The 22,440-nt window shown below is 38.7% G+C and overlaps 2 protein-coding genes across 4 annotated transcripts; both read right to left on the minus strand.

Annotated features, from left to right (window-relative positions):
• Positions 1-2,148: 2,148 nt before the first annotated feature.
• Positions 2,149-12,218, minus strand: LOC140806068 (LEAF RUST 10 DISEASE-RESISTANCE LOCUS RECEPTOR-LIKE PROTEIN KINASE-like 2.4). Of its 3 annotated transcripts, none has more exons than XR_012112438.1 (6): positions 11,350-12,218; positions 10,532-11,211; positions 10,325-10,411; positions 10,144-10,182; positions 8,827-10,061; positions 2,149-2,256 (listed from the first exon to the last, which is right to left on the minus strand). XR_012112438.1 is itself a non-coding variant. In XM_073162522.1 (5 exons), exons 1-5 carry the CDS (start codon positions 12,057-12,059, stop codon positions 8,911-8,913), a joined length of 2,667 nt encoding a protein of 888 aa, XP_073018623.1. In that variant the 5' UTR covers positions 12,060-12,218; the 3' UTR covers positions 8,682-8,910. The 3 variants fall into 3 exon arrangements, 1 of the variants encoding a protein (XP_073018623.1); XR_012112439.1 differs by having other exon boundaries at positions 2,244-2,260; positions 8,830-10,061; XM_073162522.1 differs by lacking the exon at positions 2,149-2,256 and having other exon boundaries at positions 8,682-10,061.
• On the minus strand, positions 2,194-5,507 carry LOC140804443 (LEAF RUST 10 DISEASE-RESISTANCE LOCUS RECEPTOR-LIKE PROTEIN KINASE-like 2.4). Its single transcript, XM_073160473.1, is given in 7 exon segments — positions 2,194-2,661; positions 2,663-3,486; positions 3,568-3,606; positions 3,748-3,834; positions 3,955-4,597; positions 4,600-4,636; positions 4,798-5,507. Coding segments are annotated over 7 exon segments (2,673 nt in total). The 3' UTR covers positions 2,194-2,328.
• Positions 12,219-22,440: the final 10,222 nt, after the last annotated feature.

Raw genomic sequence — 22,440 nt, forward strand, 5'->3', positions numbered from 1 at the left:
AGCATCTGTGTTGTTGTGTACTGCGTTTTTTGGTAAGAGCATAGAGATGTCCAAACATGCAGATGGGTAGTCATATGATGATTATACCGAACAACCCTCCCTCAGACTTTCCAAGTGGTTATCATTCATCGAGAGGATAAGTCCGTGATTATGATTGTACACCATTAGTCCTTACGACCCGGGACAACACTGAGGCTCTATATGCTAGGGCTGTGCTTTGACTCGTTTACCGGCTCCAGGAGAGTCATCAGGTGGCGATGTTGGGTACAGTCGCGACACATATAGGAGCCAGTGCATTGTAGTCGGGAATTCACCGCTCACCTACGGGTGTGGATATCCTATGTGATCTGATGTAATAATAGTGCATGAAATATCTGGCCAGATTATGATATGTACGTTGGAGAATGAGTTCTCCAATAGTACACGCAATGCCACTATTATTTGTATCACATAGTTATCGAATTAATATGCAACCCTCGATGAACCCATGGTTGCAGATTCGATCGGGATATATGAGATGAAGGGACCGTACTGTACGTTAATCATAATCGACTAGTTCTTGCAGGCACTATCAGTGATATCTAGGAGATCATGGGACGATGCTACTAGACGCTATTACCATGATCTGATGGGTGCAATCAGAAATGAGTTCTGACATTCTTGATCAAGGTGTTGATGAAAAAAATGGGACTAACTATGGTAAGCCCGAACAAGAATAAATGTTATTCTGAATCACAAAGAGTTGCGAACTCACGGCTAGCTGTACCCCACAAACAAATAAGATTAGGTCTCTTGTGAGATGGAGTCACGAATCTTTATCTGTGAGATGGGTCAACCCAACCGATATTCACAATAAAAGTAATACTCTTAGTATAAAAGGTAATATTTTTTTATGGATAACCCAAATAAGATATATGTCTCACAAAATACGACATGTGAGACCGTCTCACAAAAGTTTTTGTCTATATTATATAATATTATTGATTTTATTGATTAAATCTAGTATTAGCAATAACTTACAATTTTAAATGATAAATAGTATTATGTTTAGTTTTATATCTTAAGACTGGCGGTGTGTGTATATATATATATATAATTCACATGAATAAGGGGTTGATGATACATAAAATGGGATATATATAATTCAAATAAATGATAATTTTTTTTAAGATACATAATAAGTTCACATTTATGTCATATTGGGTGAACCGCATTTTATAGGGGTATAAAAAATTGTTTGATTGATAATGTACAGTTTCTTAGATATTTTATATGGGATTCTTCTGAAAACAGTGTTTATATGTGGGAAAACTAAAATAAAAGTCAATGGGTGTGTTCCTTATTTATTGTAGAAAAATTATTCGCGGGATGCTTGAAAAGAAAAAGGGTAAAGTCGATCCTGGGTGTGGGGGCAGTGCCCCACACCCAATCAAGGGTCAAGATTCAATCATGGGGGGTGGAATTTTTTTAAAAAATAAAATAAAATGGGCCAGAAATTTTCTGGCCCTTGGATCTGCCCGTGCAGGCACTGCATCGAATTTTCCAAGAAGGAGGAAGCAACCGGTGGTGCTGCAAGGAAAACTGGCTTTTCCTTCCCAAAAATGGACAATCTCACTTTTCCCATGAATATTCAAACATTCTTAGTCAGTCACTGTCAGTGGACAGTGGGAGCGTTTGTTTAGCTACTTGCTTGATCTTACTCTCAACTCAAAGGTTTTGTTTTTTGTTTTTGTTTTACAAAGTTTCCACTCAAAGTTTTCGTGTGTGTGTATATATATATATATGTATGTATATAATTGTATATTTATTTAATAAATATATTATACTATAAAGTTATATTTACTATTCACACATTATAGATACAATGAATTTTTCTCCAAATAAAGATACATAAATTATCCCGTGAAAAAAATTGACAAAAACTTGTGTGAGACGGTCTCATCGGTCGTATTTGTGGGACAGATATCTTATTTGGATCATCCATGAAAAAATATTATTTTTTATGGTAAGAGTTTTTTTATTTTTTATTGTGAATATGGGTAAGATTGTGAGACGATCTCACAAATTAAAATTCGTGAGACAGTCGCACATGATATTCACTCAAGATATTTAAACAATTAAGAAAATTCAATATTTTATTTTAACGACTCCATGAAATTTATTGAGCTATAAACAATAAAACATAAAGTAAAATTATAAAATATGAAAATTGTCTTGATTTCAACCTGGAGATTTGGATAGACTTCTAAAACACCACTCTCTTGCTCAGATACAATGAATATGAAATTCCCAGTTTTTTGCTAAGAATATCAATTGGCACAGGCAACACTAGCTAATTGTAATGCTCTCCTCAATAGAACTTTCTATCTCTGCATTTCCAGACACAGATGGGGATAATTCTTGCCCTAGTGACGCCGGAGTAAATAGATATGGCTTCGGTGGAATCTGTATGGAGTCAAGACTACCTTCTAACATTTCCACAACCTTAGACATCGATGGCCTGTCTGACGGGATGGTTTGAATGCACCAAAATCCCACCAAAAACATTTTCCTTGTGGCTTCTTCTTTTTCACTTGCATCTGCTTCCACGTTTTCAGTTTCATGTAATATTACTTGCTCATAGATTTTATCTGGAAAATAATTTTCGCTGGATTGGCATTGATCCAAGGCCGACAATGTTTCTTGCTCCAGCCATTTCAAGAATCATCATCCCATAGCTGTAGACGTCCGACTTGTGAGAAACTCCTCCAAAATTCCTGGAGAATACTTCAGGAGCAATGTATCCGATAGTCCCTCTTGTCCCAGCCATAGATAAAATACTCTGCTTCTTTTTGCATAGTTTAGCAAGCCCAAAATCAGAGATTTTGGGACAAAAATCTTCATCCAATAGAATATTTTGAGGCTTGATGTCGAAATGAACAATCCTCGTGTTGCAACCTTTGTGAAGGTATTCTAAACCTCGAGCAATACCAACTGCGATCTTAGACAAAGTTTCCCAATCCAGGCTGCAATTCGTACTGAGTGATTCATTGGTGCTGATGAATTTGTCTAATGATTTGTTGGGCATAAATTCATAGACTAAAGCTCTTCTGTTCTTTTCGTAGCAAAATCCCAACAGATTCACAATATTCACATGGGAAGTTCTGCTGATGCTCGCAACTTCATTAATGAAATCTTCTCCATTGCTTTTTGTCTCTGTCAAAAGCTTGACAGCAACAAATTGCCCATTAGGTAGCGTCCCTTTGTACACGCTTCCATATCCTCCATGCCCGAGCTCCTCACTAAATGATTTTGTTATTTTCTTGATTTGAGAATATTTATATTTTTTTGGAGCCAGATATTCATGTTTGAATAGAAAATTTTCAACATTTGGATTAGTTTCTTGGTTCAAAACAAGTTGTGATCTTTTGAAACGACGTTTTCTTCTGATGTAACTTATGACAAAGGCAGCAACAACTGCAACAACTGCAACAGTTACGGCCATTCCTAAAAATAAAAAAGACAGGATATCAATATATTAAAGAGATTTAGAACCGATTAATTTACTAAAGGCAGCACAAGATTTACCAATTAGAACCTTCTTCACCCTAGATAGCCCGGATTCACCTAGTAGAAACCTTCACATTAGACAATCAACATTTTGGTTTCGAGAATTTGTCACTACTTAACGTAAGGATGTATTTTTGGCTTATCAAGAGATGAAAAATGGACTGAAATGGGCAGATGGAAGCGATAAGCTGAACATACCATATCCAGGGTCGGTATGATAAAATTGATCTCCATCATTAGTATTATGAAATGGAGAAGGTCCGGGACTAAGTGCCGGAGCCGAACCTAGTATAAAGAAAACGAATCACGTTAAGCCAGTAAAAAATGAATGTAAATTTGTACTATTGTGGTGAAATCAATTCACTACTACATAAAAACTATGTGTAGGATGAAACTTGCAAATACCTTTTGTAGGAGCTACCGCCAGCACATTATTTGCAATGTCACAGCTAAGCAATGCTGAATCCAGGTGATACCCGCAAACACCGCCTGATCGAACACAACCCTGGCAGCTGGCAATGGTATTTAACCATTGGATTGAAAATCCTTTGGCAAGAGCATCCTTCAAATCATTAGGTAAAGCCGAATGATTGGACAAAGCCTTTGCAGCAGACGGATTTACTGGAACAGAAATACTATTGCTGCATGTGAGATTGGATCCTATCTCGGATGCCTCTTCTCCCACGAAGTAATTTAGAGTTTTGATGCCATCTGTATAGCAGGTAAACTGGTTGTTATCAACTGGCACACTGATGCAATCGTAGTACAGGGTGACTTTCTTGTAAATATAGTTTTGAGGAAAGCTGAAAAGGTTTGGATCTAAAGTTGTGTTGTAGAGAACACTCGGACATGTATTGTCCCATAAGTCCTGTCTTGCTACTTGTAGAGTTTGTGACGAGTGATCGATTCCCAGGACTCGATAAGCTCTTGAAGCAATGGTGAGAAGTGGGACATTGCTCTCGCAGTTGGTTAGCTGGAAACCTGGAAAGCCGCAATTTCTGGGACGATTCGCTCCCCAGAAGGGATAGCTGATGTTGGTGATGCTGCCGCGCACTGAAATGGCTGGCTGCACGTCTCATTTTGCATGCTGCAGGTGTATGGAATGATTGATAAAATCAAATAAGTTTGCAAGTCTCCATGGTCAACAAAATCGTAACAGGTTGCTAATAAAATTATGTATCGAGAGATTCTTGATTTAGCTTTAGTTATCCCAGCGGAACACGGTCAATACTCAATAAATCGTGGTACCTTAGTTCGGAGGGACAGAAAGTGATGACATAATCCCCGGCGGTGCAAGTGAATACTGCATTGGCATCATCGGTCGGGAAGATGAAAGCCATGGGACACGTATTTTTGAACAACTGCAAATAATTTGTCAGCCCGCACACCGATGAACCTTGTGTACCGGTCGCCTTGCACTTGTTCTGGCACGCATCGCCACTTTTAGTTCTCAGGTCCGCTGGGCACAGCCGGTTTATGTCCTCTGTGCAGCCTGTGGATTGGCAGTGTTGTCCTGATCTGCCTATGGCATCTATAATCATGGGTAAGTTGAAGCCATTGACGAGACTGATGTCGTAAAAGTCCATGGAATTGAGAGAATCGATGGAGAGCTCCGCTAAAGTTGCAGTGGAGTCACCGAAATTGGTGCCGTTGCACTCTATTTGTCCGGAACCGCAGTCGCCAGTACTGCAGGAGCCTTTGCCATTGGCATCGAAAACGCACCCTGTTCTGCCCCAGAGCCGACCCACCCACCCGTTCGGAACTTGCAACACTCTGTTGCCACCCTTGGGGAGCTCGAATCCTGTTGAATTAAGTGATGGATTGCCCGAAATCACAGGCCAAATGGTTTGAGTACAGTTGTTCACGACCGTAAATGTCGCACCATTAACAAGGGCCAGTGCTAGAATCCACGATGTGCAAGTAAACGTGTGGAGCAGAACAATGGCGGAAGAAGACATGGCGGCATCGACTGCACCAGAAGAACTTGGTGGATGAAGAGACCCGGAATCATGAATCAGTCAACTAAGGAAACAAAATGGTCCTAATCAAGTTTATCTTTCCAGGAACTTGCTCTTAGACCCCAACGTTCTAGGTTAGAGGCCTCTGGGACCCAAGAAATATCATGTTCAATAATTTTGTTGACTTTGTAGTCTGGTGCACTAAATTGAATGCGAATAAAAAAAAAAAATCATATAGAATAATTTTATTGAAAAAAAATCTATGTATCAAAGTCCAATGGAAAATACTTCAATTATATTCATAAATAAATATGTCAAAAAATGAGAAATCGAATATTTTTTGTGCTTTGAGAAGATTGATTTGAAATTCATCAATGGATTTTTATTATAGTTTTATATTATAATAAAACAGTATATCAAATCTGAAATACATATCTTACTTATTTACAAAATAGTAATACAAACTAGAATGAATTTTAAATAACATAGTTATTTACATGAAGTTAAAATATTTCGTAATTAACATGAAATACTGTATAAACACGTAAAGTGTGAATTTGAAGTTTATGATATTATTTTTTTTTAACAAGAACAATACATTTGAAATTCATCAATTCAAACACAGCATTAGGTTGCAGTTGAATGAAATGATTTGAAGCTATTGATTTCATATCTATTAATTTTAGATTCATTTGATTGTTTGGATTAATTTATGTTGGTGAATTACATTCATCACTTACTCATTCATATACATAGATAAAAATGATTATTATAATTGATTTGAAATACGCTAAGATATTTCGCAACTTAAATTCTCTCGTCCAAACTCAACTTTAATATTTTATGTCCATTCACAAAAACAAGAATTAAAATGGTTACTGATGTATCTCATTGAATAAAACTAAGATGATTATGTTAAAGAGTGTAATCTGCCAAAAAACTTTTTTCCCCTCAAAAACTAATGTATAAATCTCATGGGTAGGGATGTAAACGATCCAAACCAAGCCGAACAGTATCAGGCTTGAGCTTGGCTCGTTTAAGATTAATTCAAACTCGAGCTCGAGCTCGAGCTTGATTCGAGCTTTTATCATCTGGCTTGAGTTTGGCTCGTTTAAGATTGATAGAGCTCGAGCTCAAACTCGAGCTTTATTCGAGCTTTTATCATCAGGCTAGAATTCGACTTGTCTTGAAATTACTAAACTTGTGAAAAGCTCGAGTTCGACTCGTTAAAAACTCGTTTATCATGTTAATCAAGCCGAGATCGAGCTTGGTTTATTAATAGCTCGTTTATCATATTTAACAAGCGTCACTTGAGCTCGGCTCGTTTTCGAGCTCGTAAAACATACAATTGAGCTCGAATTTGAGCTTGATTCGAGCTTGTTAAAATTAAATATATCTATGAACTAATTTTATATTAGACATACAAGTTTAACTTTTATTAGTACTAATAATTTTATTTGTCAATTCAACAAATGAGTCAAGCTCGAGCTTACGAGCCACCTAAACGAGCCGAGTTCGAGCTTGCGAACCTATTAACAAACATGTTTGCGAGCTCTCGAGCCGAATATGCTTAGGCTTAAGCTTGGTTTGATTAAGTTGTCGAGCTCAAAATCGAGCTTGAGCTTGGTTTGATATGATTAACAAACGAACTCAAACAAGCTTTTTATCGAGCCGAGCTCCGAATAGCTCGCGAACGGTTTGGTTTGTTTACATCCCTACTCATGGGCTTGCAAAATTAAAGCAAATTTAAGGCAAAAGTATATTTATTCCCATAACTACCTAGTTTATCCACAATTAATTTATGAGGTATTTTAAAATTATCTATGATTCATACAAACAACCAAATAGATTTATACCATTGAAGCAACTCCAGTTACATCCTGGTGCACCGTGCATCCACTTCTCTATCTCCTCTGTAGCACCCAACACAAACCATCATTTCAATATACTCATTTTTCTTGTGAGATTATCTTACGAGTCTATATTCATGAGACGAGTCGACTCGATCCATAAATATCATGAAAAATAGTACATTTGTCATTTTTTTTCATGATTTGGATCGTGTTGGAGATCTATCTCATAAAATTGATATGTGATATGCTCTCATGATAATTTTGTGTAGTTAAATTATGGTCTACCGAAGTTCAAATCTTCCATTTACATTGATTCATACGGCACCGTGTATTGCTAATTCTCGTGTTTTGACCGAAACAATCACTTCATCCAATTTAATTCACACGGCTTCTTGTGCCTCTCCTTGGTTGCCTCGTCGGTTGATCGAAACTTCTTCTATATATTCTCGAAGCCAACCAACCAGTTGGAATCTTGTCTTGAGTCGTGCTTCACTAATGCTTTGCTTGATATAACCAACCAGCACGATTCCATACATAGAGACAAAAATGGTGTATCGATCTGTTTTTGGATCTTCCAATTTTGCCCTTGTGTGATATCAATATTATAATTTTGTTTTTATTTTATTTTTTATTTCAACGAACACTTTTATTTTTATTTTTGTTTAATTAAAATAATTCAAATAGTACTTTAGTCCCTCGATAATTTGTCAAATTTCATTTTAGTCTCTCGATAATTTTAAAAAAATTGTACACACGCACCGCATGTGCAAAATAGCTAGTGTATTATTAACATTCGTCTTTAGATAATTATTGAGAGTAACTCAGCTCACTAACCCTTCTATAAATTAAGTTCTACTTTGTCTTGTGCGTAGAAGATTAGACTTTACCTATAAACATATTTCGATCTATGACAACTTATGAGAAAATGTTTTATTTCAATTTCTGATATTGTCGATATAATTTAATTTTTTAAGCGATTTTTTTATGCAGATCCTTGAAATATAATATATATTTATGGGTTTTGCTCAAATCTGTTCAAGCACAAAAAAATATATTATTTTTTATGGTAAGAGTTTTTTTATTTTTTATTGTGAATATGAGTAGGATTGTGAGACGATCTCACAGATTAAGATTCGTGAGACAGTCGCACATGAGATTCACTCAAGATATTTAAACAATTAAGAAAATTCAATATTTTATTTTAACGACTCCATGAAATTTATTGAGCTATAAATAATAAAACATAAAGTAAAATTATAAATATGAAAATTGTCTTGATTTCGACCTAGAGATTTGGACAGACTTCTAAAACACCACTCTTTCTTCTTCTTTTTTTTAATAAAGTAATTCTATGAAAATAGTTACAAATACAAGTACACTCGACATCTTCAGGAGATACACATAAAATCGAAACACTGCAATCTATCTACGTCAAACTAGAAAACAAATTAGAAGAAGGTAAACACCACTCTCTTACTATACAATGAATATGTTCTACATGAAATTCCCAGTCTTTTGCTTAGAATATCAATTGGCACAGGCAACACTAGCTAATTGTAATGCTCTCCCTCAAGAGAACTTTCTATCTCTGCATTTCCAGACGCAGATGGGGATAATTCTTGCCCTAGTGACGCCGGAGTAAATAGATATGGCTTCGGTGGAATCGGTATGGAATCAAGACTACCTTCTAACATTTCCACAACCTTAGACATCGATGGCCTGTCTGACGGGATGGTTTGAATGCACCAAAATCCCACCAAAAACATCTTCCTTGTGGCTTCTTCTTTTTCACTTGCATCTGCTTCCACGTTTTCAGTTTCATGTAATATTACTTGCTCATAGATTTTATCTGGAAAATAATTTTCGCTGGATTGCATTGATCCAAGGCCGACAATGTTTCTTGCTCCAGCCATTTCAAGAATCATCATCCCATAGCTGTAGACGTCCGACTTGTGAGAAACTCCTCCAAAATTCCTGGAGAATACTTCAGGAGCAATGTATCCGATAGTCCCTCTTGTCCCAGCCATAGATAAAATACTCTGCTTCTTTTTGCATAGTTTAGCAAGCCCAAAATCAGAGATTTTGGGACAAAAATCTTCATCCAATAGAATATTTTGAGGCTTGATGTCGAAATGAACAATCCTCGTGTTGCAACCTTTGTGAAGGTATTCTAAACCTCGAGCAATACCAACCGCGATCTTAGACAAAGTTTCCCAATCCAGGCTGCAATTCTTATTGAGTGATTCATTGGTGCTGATGAATTTGTCTAATGATTTGTTGGGCATAAATTCATAGACCAAAGCTCTTCTGTTCTTTTCGTAGCAAAATCCCAACAGATTCACAATATTCACATGGGAAGTTCTGCTGATGCTCGCAACTTCATTAATGAAATCTTCTCCATTGCTCTTTGTCTCTGTCAAAAGCTTGACAGCAACAAATTGCCCATCAGGTAGCGTCCCTTTGTACACGCTTCCATATCCTCCTTGCCCGAGCTCCTCACTAAATGATTTTGTTATTTTCTTGATTTGAGAATATTTATATTTTTTTGGAGCCCGATATTCATGATTGAGTAGAAAACTTTCAACATTTGAATTAGCTTCTTGGTTCAAAACAAGTTGTAATCTTTTGAAGCGACGTTTTCTTCTGATGCAAACTATGATAAAGGCTGCAACAACTGCAACAGTCACAGTTATGGCCATTCCTAAAAATAAAAAAAGACAGGATATCAATATATTAAAGAGATTTAAAACCGATTAATGGACTGAAGGCAGCACAAGATTTACCAATTAGAACCTTCTTCCCTATAGATAGCCCGGATTCACCTAGTAGAAACCTTCACATTAGACAATCAACTTCTTGGTTTCGAGAATTTGTCACTACTTAGCGTAATGATATATTTTTTTCCTTATCAAGAGATGAAAAATGGACTGAAATGGGCAGATGGAAGCTATAAGCTGAACATACCATATCCAGGGTCGGTATGATAAAATTGATCTCCATCATTAGTATTATGAAATGGAGAAGGTCCGGGACCAAGTGCCGGAGCCAAACCTAGTATAAAGAAAACAAATCACGTTAAGCCAGTCAAAAGTGAATGTAAATTTGTACTATTATGGTGAAATCTATTCACTACTACATAAAAACTATGTGTAGGATGAAACTTGCGAATACCTTTTGTAGGAGCCACCATCAGCGCATTCTGTGCAATGTCACAGCTAAGCAATGCTGAATCCGGGTCATACCCGCAAACACCGCCTGATCGAACACAACCCTGGCAGCTGGCAATGGTATTTAACCATTGGATTGAAAATCCTTTGGCAAGAGCACCCTTCAAATCATTAGGAAAAACCGAACGATTGGACAAAGCCTCTGCAGCAGACGGATTTACTGGAACAGAAATACTATTGCTGCATGTGAGAGTGGATACTATCTCGGATGCCTCTCCTACCACGAAGTAATTTAGAGTTTGGATGCCATCTGTATAGCAGGTAAACTGTTTGTTATCAACTGGCACACTGTTGCAATGGTAGTACAGGGTGACGTTCTTGTAAATATAGTTTTGAGGAAAGCCAAAAAGGTTTGGATCTAAAGTTGTGTTGTAGAGAACACTCGGACATGTATTGTCCCATAAGTCCTGTCTTGCTACTTGTAGAGTTTGTGACGAGTGATTGATTCCCAGGACTCGATAAGCTCTTGAAGCAATGGTGAGAAGTGGGACATCGCTCTCGCAGTTGGTTAACTGGAAACCTGGAAAGCCGCAATTTCTGGGACGATTCGCTCCCCAGAAGGGATAGCTGATGTTGGTGATGCTGCCGCACTGAAATGGCCGGCTGCACGTCTCATTTTGCAGGCTGCAGTGTTTGAAATGATTGATAAAATCAAATAAGTTTGCAAGTCTCCATGGTCAACAAAATCGTAACAGGTTGCTACCAAAATCAAATAAATGGATGCTATTGCCAGTTGGCCAATTGTTGGTTAAATCGTGGTACCTTAGTTCGGAATCGGAGGGACAGAAAGTGATGACATAATCCCCGGCGGTGCAAGCGACTACCGCAACATCGGTCGGGGAGATGAGAGCCATGGGACACGCATTCTTGAACAACTGCAAATAATTTGTCAGCCCGCACACCGATGAACGTTGTGTACCGGTCGCCTTGCACTTGTTCTGGCACGCATCGCCACTTTTAGTTCTCAGGTCCGCTGGGCACAGCCGGTTCATGTCCTCTGTGCAGCCTGTGGATTGGCAGTGTTGTCCTGATCTGCCTCTGGCATCTATCATCATGGGTAAGTTGAAGCCATTGATGAGGCTGATATCGTAAAAGTCCATGGAATTGAAAGAACCGATGGAGAACTCCGCTAAAGTTGCAGTGGAGTCACCGAAAGTGGCGCCTTTGCACTCTATTTGTCCGGAACCGCAGTCGCCAGTACTGCAGGAGCCTTTGCCATTGGCATCGAAAATGCACCCTGTTCTGCCCCAGAACCGACCCCCCCACCCTTTCGGAACTTGCAACACTCGGTTGCCACCCTTGGGGAGCTCGAATCCAGTTGAATTAAGTGATGGGGTGCCCGAAATCGCAGGCCAAATGGTTTGAGTACACTTGTTCACGACCGTAAATGTCGCACCATCAACAAGGACCAGTGCTAGAATCCACGATGTGCAAGTAAACGTGTGGAGCAGAACAATGGTGGAAGAAGACATGGCGGCATCGACTGCACCAGAAGAACTCGGTGGATGAAGAGACCGGAATCATGAATCAGTCAACTAAGGAAACAAAATGGTCCTAATCAAGTTTTTCTTTTTTCCAGGAACTTACTCTTAGGCCCCCAACATTCTCGATTAGAGGCCTCTGGGACCTATGGAAATATCATGTTCGATAATTTTATTGATTTTGTGGTCGGGTGCACTAAACTGAATGCGAATAAAAAAAAATCGTATAGAATACTTTATTGATAAAAAATCTATGTATCAAAATCCAGTGAAAAATACATCAATTATATTCATTAATAAATATGTCAAAAAATGAAAAATCGAATATTTTTTGTGCTTTGAGAAGATTGATTTGAAATTCATATATGGATTTTTATTATAGTTTTTTTTTTTACAATAAAACAATATATCAAATCTGAAATATATTTCTTGCTTATTTACAAAATAGTAATACGAACTAGAATGAATTTCAAATAACATATTTATTACATGAAGTTAAAATATTTCATAATTAACATGAAATACTATATAAACACGTAAAATATGAATTTAAAGTTTATGATATTAATTTTTTTAACAACAAAAATACATTTGAAATGCATCAATCCAAACGCAATATTAAGTTGCTGGTGGATGAAATGATTTGAAGTTATGGATTTCATATCTATTAATTTTAGATTCATTTGATTGTTTGGATTAATTCATGTTGGTGAATTACATTCATCACTTACTCATCCATGTACATAGATAAAAATGATGATTATAATTGATTTGAAATACGCTAAGATATTTCGCAACTTAAATTCTCTCGTCCAAACGCAACTTTAATATTTTATGTCCATTCACAAAAACAAGAATTAAAATGGTTACTGATGTATCTCATTGAATAAAACTAAGATTATTATGTTAAAGAGTGTAACTTTTGACCCCCAAAAACTAATGTATAAATCTCATGGGCTTGCAAAATTAAAGCAAATTTAAGGCAAAAGCATATTTATTCCCATGAGTACCTAGTTTATCCACAATTAATTTATGAGGTATTTTAAAATTATCTATGATTCATACAAACAACCAAATAGATTTATACGTACCATTGAAGCAACTCCAGTTGCATCCTGGTGCACCGTGCATCCACTTCTCTTTCTCTTCTGTAGCACCCAACACAAACCATCATTTCAATATACTCATTTCTCTCGTGATATTATCTCACGGGTCTATATTCATGAAACGAGTCGACCGATCCATAAATATCATGAAAAATAATACATATGTCATTTAAAAAAAACAAGAATTTTTTTTCATGATTTGGATCGTGTTGGACATCTGTCTCATAAAATTGACATGTGATATGCTCTCAGGATGATTTTTGTGTAGTTCAATTATGGTCTACCGAAGTTCAACTCTTCCATTTACATTGATCCATACGGCACCGTGCATTGCTAATTCTCGTGTTTTGATCGAAACAATCACTTCATCCAATTTAATTCACACGGCTTCTTGTGCCTCTCCTTGGTTCCATGCCTCGTCTGTTGATCGAAACTTCTTCTTATATAAAAGATATTATATTATTAGATGCTAAAAATTTAAACTCTCGATTAATCGATTAAATCATTCACTTTATACGAGAGATTCTGATTTCTCCTTGTTTAAAAATATAGAATAGATATAACAAAACCTCGGAATTCTTGCACAAAGATTACTGAATTTTAAAATATTGCACAAAAGATATAGTGAACCTCATATGTATTATAAAATATTCGTCTTTAGATACGTGGTTCTTGAAACTTTTGTACTAACACAAATTTGGTGCCTCGATCACAACCACATTGTATGCAGGGATGGAGCCACCCCGAAGGTTGAGATGAGATCAGTCCAGTCTCAATTTTTTTTTTGTTAGTATGTATAGTGTATAGGTAATTTTAGTTCATCAAAATATTTGGTTCAGCCTATAAAATAATTATCGAGAGTAACTCAGCTCACTAACCCTTTCCACAAATTAAGTTCTACTTTGTCTTGTGCATAGAAGATCAAACTTTACCTATAAACATGTTCCGATCTATGACAACTTATGAGAAAATGTTTTATTTCAATTTCTGATATTGTCGATATAATTTAATTTTTAAAGCGATTTTTTTATCTTTGAAATATAATATATATTTATGGGTTTTGCTCAAATATGTTCAAGCACAAGAAAATGAGAAGTCAATTCAGTATTTCTTCGTCACTGCAATTAGCTTTTATTATTTTGTTGATTAATTATTTTGGCTCGTTTTTACAGTCAGTTATTTTTTTGTCGATTTCTTGAAAAATATAATGTTACGTATTTATAGAATATCGATATTCAACTTATAATATAGATTTGATTAAATATATTGTTGCTTTTATTTATAAAAAAAAATTCATCCATAAATGATAATTTTTTCACTTTTTATTTTTTTCACATTGTCCACTCGAACTACCTTTCGAACATTCGAATTATTATAAGATCGTGTTGTAATAATTTCTGGTATTTTAGTGAAAGAATAAAACAAAGAGATTTCCTTGTAAAAATACAAAAACTATCAGGTATCATATAGTGCCCTTGCAACCCTATATTTTCGCTGTTAGTCCAAGCTCGAGTATATATTCAATTCAAAGACAAATTATTTCAAACTGAAAATATTATCTATGTTAATTAATTATTAATTCATAAAAATCAATAAAAATAACAAGTTGTAACTAAATAAAAAATATCCGAAAAAAATTTGTAAAAATCTTGCAGAATGAACGTCTACGTGAGTCCATAGAATTTTGTTTTTAAATACGTGCGTTTCTATTGAATTCAATAAAAATCTATCAAATTTATAAAAATATGTCATATGAAAAAGTCATTTAATTTCTAATTTGAATACATATTACTTAGTAAAACTAATTCATTTATATCTTCTTACAAGGATTTACATACCTTGTTTTGTTATCAGGTTGAGATATGCCTCGTACATTCGTGTTTGAGTTACAAATTAACTGAGACCAAGTATGACATGTCGATGAGTTAATATAATATATTTATTGAGTTATTAATCATTACATATGTAAATTATTTAATTTGTAAAATAATATGTTTTTTTGAAGAAAAAAAAATAGACCCGTGGATCATATTTATATTTACGAATCATAAAAATTATTATATTTGTCTTATAAAAATTTTCGTTTTTGTAAAATTACCAAATCGTTTGTGTAAATCATCAAGAAAAAGTGTAGATTAAGATTAGTGTGAGTTTTAACTTTGAATCAAACAATTTAACACAATTTTCCGATCCGGCGAGCTTATATCCCCCCGCTGCACCCGCCTTCTCCCGCTGCTTCCTCCACCGCGGCCGAGCAGCATTGGAAGAGTCTTTCTCCGCGGATGTGGATCACCGCGCTCGCAGCTGGGCTCCTCTTCGGGCTCCCCGCAACCGCACCCTGGGTCGCTAACAGCTTAAACTTCTGCAGAGTCGACATCCCGTTTCACAGATTTCCTCCTCTAGCTCCGAGTAGAATCAAACTGTGATATCCTTGTCCTACATCTGAAAAAATTAAAAAATTAAAATAGGTTTGTAATGGCTTACAATGGACTTCTATAGCAACTTGGGTTAATCATTTTCGTAAAACGAGGACGGACACGAAGTAGTTGCTATAAGGGCTCATTATGCAGTCACGCAGCCACGGGCCGAGACTCGGGGCGTGACACAATTACAAACAACCCCACGATTAACAAAACAAAAAATGAAACAGAAATTTAATTTGACATATTCAAGGGATAAAGCTGAAGGGACAGTAAAAGCAAGATCTGGGTATATTGTGAAGAAGACTCAGCGATGGTATAATCCATGCAGAAAATTGAAATAATTATGAACTCTTTTTGTACTCAATTGTAGGATTCTGAGAAAAAGTTCTTAAACTTGAAATATTTTTTTATATCGAACCCACGTAATCTAATAATATTAAAATTAAAAAAAGACAAAAACTTCTGTGAGCCGGTCTCACTGGTCGTATTTGTGAGACGGATCTCTTATTTGGTTATCCATGAAAAAGTATCACTTTTTATGCTAAGAATATTACTTTTTATTGTAAATATGGGTAGGGTTGACCCGTCTCACAGATTAAGATCCGTGATACGGTCTCTCATGAGACTTACTCTTAAAAAAAACAATCTTTATATATCTAATTATCCAAATTATCGAAAATTAAAAAACAAGTAATGGATTAACCTCTACTTCATCTTCATCATAAATATTCATAATTCACACCTATGATTGTAAAATTTAAATTTCAAATATGTTATATGGTGCTGCTTTTATTGCGAGTGGATCAGCGTGGGGGTGAACAAAATGAAAGTAATCGATTTAATATATTTTTTTTAATGGTAAGACTTTTATAAAATCGATAGGTTCTATATCTTTTTACCAATTTTTCCGTGAAAATAGCATTAATTTTTACCTATTCTTCCTTTATATAATTGGTATGGGTAAAAAGTCGCATTTGACTCCAATTTCATTTTTTTCTTTACAAATGGGATATTGCATGTAGTGTTTCTGTTGGAATTATGATGTTGTTTGATGATGATACCCCAATATGTCCCGGGCAGTTGATCCCGGGAATGCTAGGGTCATGGGTCAGGCCCATGAGCGATGCCCGGGTCAGGACAGCCCATCTCTCGAGTGGTTGATTCAGGACATAGCACCAGAGTTCTGGTATGACTTCTCTTCTGACATCTCGAAGCGAGGGAGGCATTTAATGATGTTGAAATACACGCGGCCGACCTATTAACATTAATGAGTGACTGGACAGATGGGATATGACCAATACATGATTTGACACGTCAGAACAATAGGGTGTAATCAGCCGCCCTAGTATATTTAATGCGCACGTCCCAAAAAACGAGGTCATCATTATTTCCTCTACTATAAATACCAGGTTTTGCATTTATTCCTTCATTCAGATATTAATGAACATTTAACACTCATTTATTGCACACCAATATCACAGCCATCACTTGGCTACATTGGTTTCTTGCTTGAGTACCCTGCTGACTTAAGCATCGGAGTGGCCACGCCGGGGACCCCCTCCGGCGCCCATTCACGTGGTTGTTTTTCTTATTGGCAGATCTTTCAAAGGTCAACGAAGAATCTTCTTCCCAGTCCGCCGTCTTAGCTCATATTTCTTCCTGTATTCTTGATAGCTTACCTGGTAGAGTTACCGACCCGACTCCACTGTTCGACCCGGGTGGCATCATTGGCGCCGTCTGTGGGAAATCTGAGTCCTAAGACGTGGATATGGCTCCTACTAGGAGAGCAAACCAAGACGCCTCTCGAGCCCCAGAGGAAAACAATACACGTCTCTCTGGCGCAGGTGGTCCCCCCCCTAATGATCCTCAACCCACCATTCATTTGACTCCCGAAGAATTGAAGAAAATCATAACCGATGCTGTCAACATGGCTAACGCCAAAAAGGCTGCTTCTCACCAGGCCAGTCAGCATGAACAGCAGCGTAAGCAAGCACAAGAGGAAGAGAGAAGGGAAGAAGAAAGGGAAAGCGCAGGTTCTAAATCCCCCACTATCGCTGGAGAATTGGAAGAATTAAGAAAAAAAGTGAAAGCATTGGAAGGGCAGGCTGTCTCCAAGGGCGGTATTTTCGTAATCAAAGGCTGCCCATTCTCTGACATCATCGTCCGGGAACCACTTCCCGGGCATTTCAAGTCGGCAAAAATCAAAGATTATGATGGAAGCTCTGACCCTGAGGAACACCTGGCGCGTTTCGAAAATATGGCCATGTTGCACTGCTATGAGGACCCAATCAAATGTAAAGTATTTCTTACCACTCTGGTCGATTCTGCACAGAGATGGTTTGAAGGGTTGGCGCCACAAAGCATCTGTTGCTTTGAAGATTTTCAAAAAGTGTTCTTGCATCAATTTAGCAGCAGTAAAAAGTACAAAAAGACCGCCTTCAGTTTATTCGAAGTAAAGCAAAGGCAAGATGAAACCCTGAGGGCTTATCTCAAAAGATTCAATCGGGTGGCCCTTGATGTGCCGACCTGTGCACCGGAGACAAAAATCCACCGCATTTATGCAAGGGTTATGGGAAGGGGATTTCTTCCGATCCTTAACCAAAAAACTGCCTGAAAATTTTGAGGATCTCCTGTCACGAGCGGAGAAATACATCAATATGGAAGAAGCGCAAAACCAGAAAAGAGAGGCCTTGAAAAGAGCAAGAGGAGATCGGACTTACAAAACTGAAGAAAGAGCTCCTAAGAAAAGTGGTGGGGGTCATTTTCCCCATGTGCCTTTAAAGATGGCTCGGGACAGAGAGATTCAAGAGTGCAGGTCAAATGAAGTCCTTCCTCCCCGTTCAGAGGTCAGAATCTCCAAGCCAGAACAAAAAAGGTACTGTACCCTTCATAAAAATTGTGCTCACGACACTAATCAGTGCCGAGTCCTAGGAAGAAATGCTAATAGACGTCCCGTGTCCGCGCCTCACCCACCACGAGAACGATCTAAACAACCACCCTGGTTGTCCAGACGTTCATCGCTGAATATTCCCCAAAGAACGATGAGCACTTCAAGTGGAAGACGAGGAGGAGAAACGAGTACCCGGGAAGAGAGAATCAAGCCAGTGGGAGGAGAGGATCCTTCTCCGAGTCGAGGAGTAATCAAAATGATTTCAGGGGGAGCTACTGATGGCGACTCTAATCGGGCAAGGAAGGCAAGGGGTAGGAGGGAGTGTCTAGAAGTTGATAATAAAAGAAGAAACGAGCCGATTATAAGCTTTGGACCAGAAGATCTCCAAGGAGTGAGTTTACCTCACAATGATGCGCTGGTCATTCAGGCCCGCATCGCCAATTATGACGTGTTAAGAATTTTCGTGGATAATGGGAGCTCTGTCAATGTTATTTTCAAAGATGCCCTCATCCAAATGGATCTGCATGAATACCAGCTGGAAACTGTGGAAACCGCCCTGTTCGGGTTCGCTGGGCACGCCGTGTATCCAGAAGGGGAAATTGCTCTACCCCTGACTCTGGGCACTGGAGACTTGAGAAAAACTGTCATAACTACTTTCACAGTGGTGGACGCCCCATCTTCATATAATGTCATCATAGGGAGACCAGCCATGAATGAAATGAGAGCAGTGGCCTCGACGTACCACCAAAAGATCAAATTCCCAGTGAAAGGACAGGTCGGAGAAGTCAAGGGCGACCAGCCCTCTTCTCGAAGATGTTATGGAGAAACAGTCCGAATTGATCAGAAGAAGGCAAGAAGGGAAGGGAAGGGGAAAGAACACCAGGAAGAAGCCCGGGAAGGGGAAGTACACTTTGTGACGGAAGAAGAGCAAGAATCGGTGGAGATCGAGTCGGGAAAGACTATCCGGATAGCTCGGGACATCTGCGCCACCACCCGGGTAAAACTCTTGCAATGTTTAAAAACTAATGCCGATATCTTTGCTTGGTCTCAGCAGGAACTGACCGGGATCTCGCCCCAAGTGGCCGAGCATAGACTAAATATCCTCCCAGGGTCCCGGCCAATTAAGCAAAAAAAGCGACATTTCGGCCCGGAGAAAGATAAAATAATTGAAAAACAGGTCGAAGCATTGCTGAGGGCTGGACAAATTAGGGAAGTCCATTTCCCTTCTTGGCTATCGAATGTAGTTCTCGTCCCAAAGTCTGCTGGGAAATGGAGAATGTGTGTAGATTTCAGAGATCTGAATAAAGCTTGCCCGAAGGATTGTTACCCACTCCCTCGGATTGATCAGCTAGTCGATTCCACTTCTGGGTGTGAAATCTTGAGTTTTTTGGATGCATATCAGGGATATCATCAGATCCCTTTAGCTACAGAAGATCAAGACAAAGCTAGTTTCGTCACGTCTGGGGGAACTTTCTGCTATGTTGTAATGCCTTTTGGACTAAAAAATGCAGGGGCTACATATCAACGACTGATGAATCTTGTCTTTCAAAAACAGATAGGCCGAAATATTGAAGTATATGTGGATGACATTTTGATTAAAACCCGAGAAGTCACCCATTTCATCGATGATCTGATCGAAACCTTCGCCACTTTGAAGCAGTATAGGATAAAACTTAACCCGGCCAAATGTGTGTTTGGGGTTAAGAGTGGCAAATTCTTGGGGTTCATGGTCACGGATCGAGGAATCGAAGTCAACCCAGAAAAAATCAGGGCCATCATGGATATGCCCTCTCCTCAGTCGGTTCGAGATGTGCAAAAACTGACAGGGAAAATTGCAGCCTTATCACGCTTCATTTCCCGATCTGCACACCGTAGCTATCCTTTCTTTCAAGTTCTGAGGAAAGCACAGAAATTCGGCTGGGATGATAACTGCGAGCAGGCCTTTCAAAATTTGAAAAAACACTTGGCTGAATTGCCTGTCTTAGCAAAACCCGAGCCCGGAGAAAAATTGTGGGTCTATCTCTCAGCCACCGAAATTGCTGTTAGTTCCGTGCTCGTCAAGGAAGAAGGGACCGATCAGAAGCCTGTCTACTATGTCAGTCACGCCCTTCGCGGAGCCGAAATGAGATACAGTGAATTAGAAAAGATTGCTCTAGCTTTGGTAATGACTGCTCGAAAGTTGAGACCGTATTTCCTATCACATCCCATTGTGGTCCTCACTAATTCTCCTCTCGGCAGAATTATGACTCATGCAGAGGTCTCGGGGAGGATGATCAAATGGACTGTAGAACTCGGGGAATACGATATTGAGTATAAACCCCGGGCTGCAATAAAAGCACAAGCGCTATCAGATTTCTTAACAGAAATGATCCAGCCCGAGGAAGAAAAAGTGTGGAGGGTATTTGTTGATGGCGCTTCAAACATAGCAGGATGCGGAGTGGGGGTCGTCTTGATCTCCCCACTCGAAGAAAGGATTAAATTGGCTTTAAGGATTGACTTTAGGGTCACGAATAATGAAGCAGAATACGAAGCTGTCTTGGCAGGGTTGCGTGCTGCCCGAGAGATTGGGGCATCCCGAATCATCATTTATTCCGACTCCCAGCTGATTACTCAACAAATTAAGGGAGCTTACGAAGTTAAGAATGAAAAGATGCTCAAGTACTTGAATCTTATCACTTCTCAAGCGTCATCCTTCACAGACTGGAGTATCGAACAGATTCCCCGGGAAGAAAACACCGAAGCCGACACATTGGCTAAATTGGCGGCTTCCTTGACAGAAGTAAGCACCCGGGAGATTCTCTATTGTTCGAAGCTCGTATCTTCGCTTGAAGAAGAAACACCCCCGCTGAGAGAAGACTCTTGGGTGACTCCTCTCATAGAATATATAAAGGAGGGAAAACTTCCAGAAGACCGGACCCAAGCTGTAAAGATCAGGAAGCAGGTACCCCGATTTGCCCTTTTAAATGATGTTTTATATAGGCGATCCTTTCAGGGCCCCTTACTCAAGTGCCTATCGGGGGAAGAGACAGAGTATGTCCTTCGGGAAATACATGAGGGATGTTGTGGGGAACATCTCGGGGGAACGGCTCTATCGCGGAAGGTTATTTTAGCAGGATTTTGGTGGCCCCAAGTAAACCAAGATGCTGCCCGGCTCGTCCAGAAATGCCAAGGTTGTCAACATCACTCTAATTTCCACCACCGCCCAACTGCTAACATGCAACCGATCTCCGCATCATGCCCTTTTGACCAATGGGGATTGGACATCGTGGGTCCCTTTCCGCCAGTTCGCGCCCAGAAGAAGTTCCTCCTGGTAGCCGTGGATTATTTTTCTAAATGGGTAGAAGCCGAGCCGTTGGCAAGAATCACCGAGGATGAAATCATGAAATTCTTATGGAAAAACATTGTCTGCCGATATGGCATCCCCAGGAAATTGATTTCAGACAATGGCAGACAATTCCAAGGAAAAAAGATTACCTCTTGGTGTCAGGAAATGAAGATTATGCAATCTTTTACCTCAGTAGCCTACCCTCAAGCCAATGGCCAGACAGAGGTAACCAACAGGATCATCGTGCAAGCTTTGAAAGCCCGGTTGCAGGGGAAAGGAAAAGATTGGGTAGAAGAATTACCCAGCGTCTTATGGGCTTATCGGACTACTCCTCGGACATCTACTCGGGAAACCCCATATGGTCTGGTTTATGGATCTGAAGCAGTCTTGCCAGTAGAAATCGGGCAATCTTCCACTCGAGTGGAATCCTATTCGAGCAACAATGACTTATCTCGAGCCCTGGAGCTCGACCTTGTGGAAGAAAAAAGAGATCGGGCGGTCATCCGGATGGAAGCTTATCGCAACAGGATCATAAAATCCTATAACAAGCACGTCCGAAGAAGTGATTTTCACGTGGGAAATCTGGTTATGAAAAAAGTTAAACCGGTGGGTGATGTGGGGAAGCTAG

The sequence above is a fragment of the Primulina eburnea genome, chromosome 11 (assembly GCF_022965805.1).
Source record: "Primulina eburnea isolate SZY01 chromosome 11, ASM2296580v1, whole genome shotgun sequence".
Classification (NCBI taxonomy): domain Eukaryota; kingdom Viridiplantae; phylum Streptophyta; class Magnoliopsida; order Lamiales; family Gesneriaceae; genus Primulina; species Primulina eburnea.

Bases quoted from the DNA above. Each gene is read 5' to 3' on its own strand.
- LOC140806068 (XM_073162522.1), bottom strand. From the start codon at position 12,059: ATGTCTTCTTCCACCATTGTTCTGCTCCACACGTTTACTTGCACATCG. The intron at 11,212-11,349 runs GTACCACGATTT...CAAACACTGCAG, and splicing joins CCCTCCGATTCCGAACTAAG to CCTGCAAAATGAGACGTGCA. The intron at 10,412-10,531 runs GTATTCGCAAGT...TCTTTATACTAG, and splicing joins GATGGTGGCTCCTACAAAAG to GTTTGGCTCCGGCACTTGGT.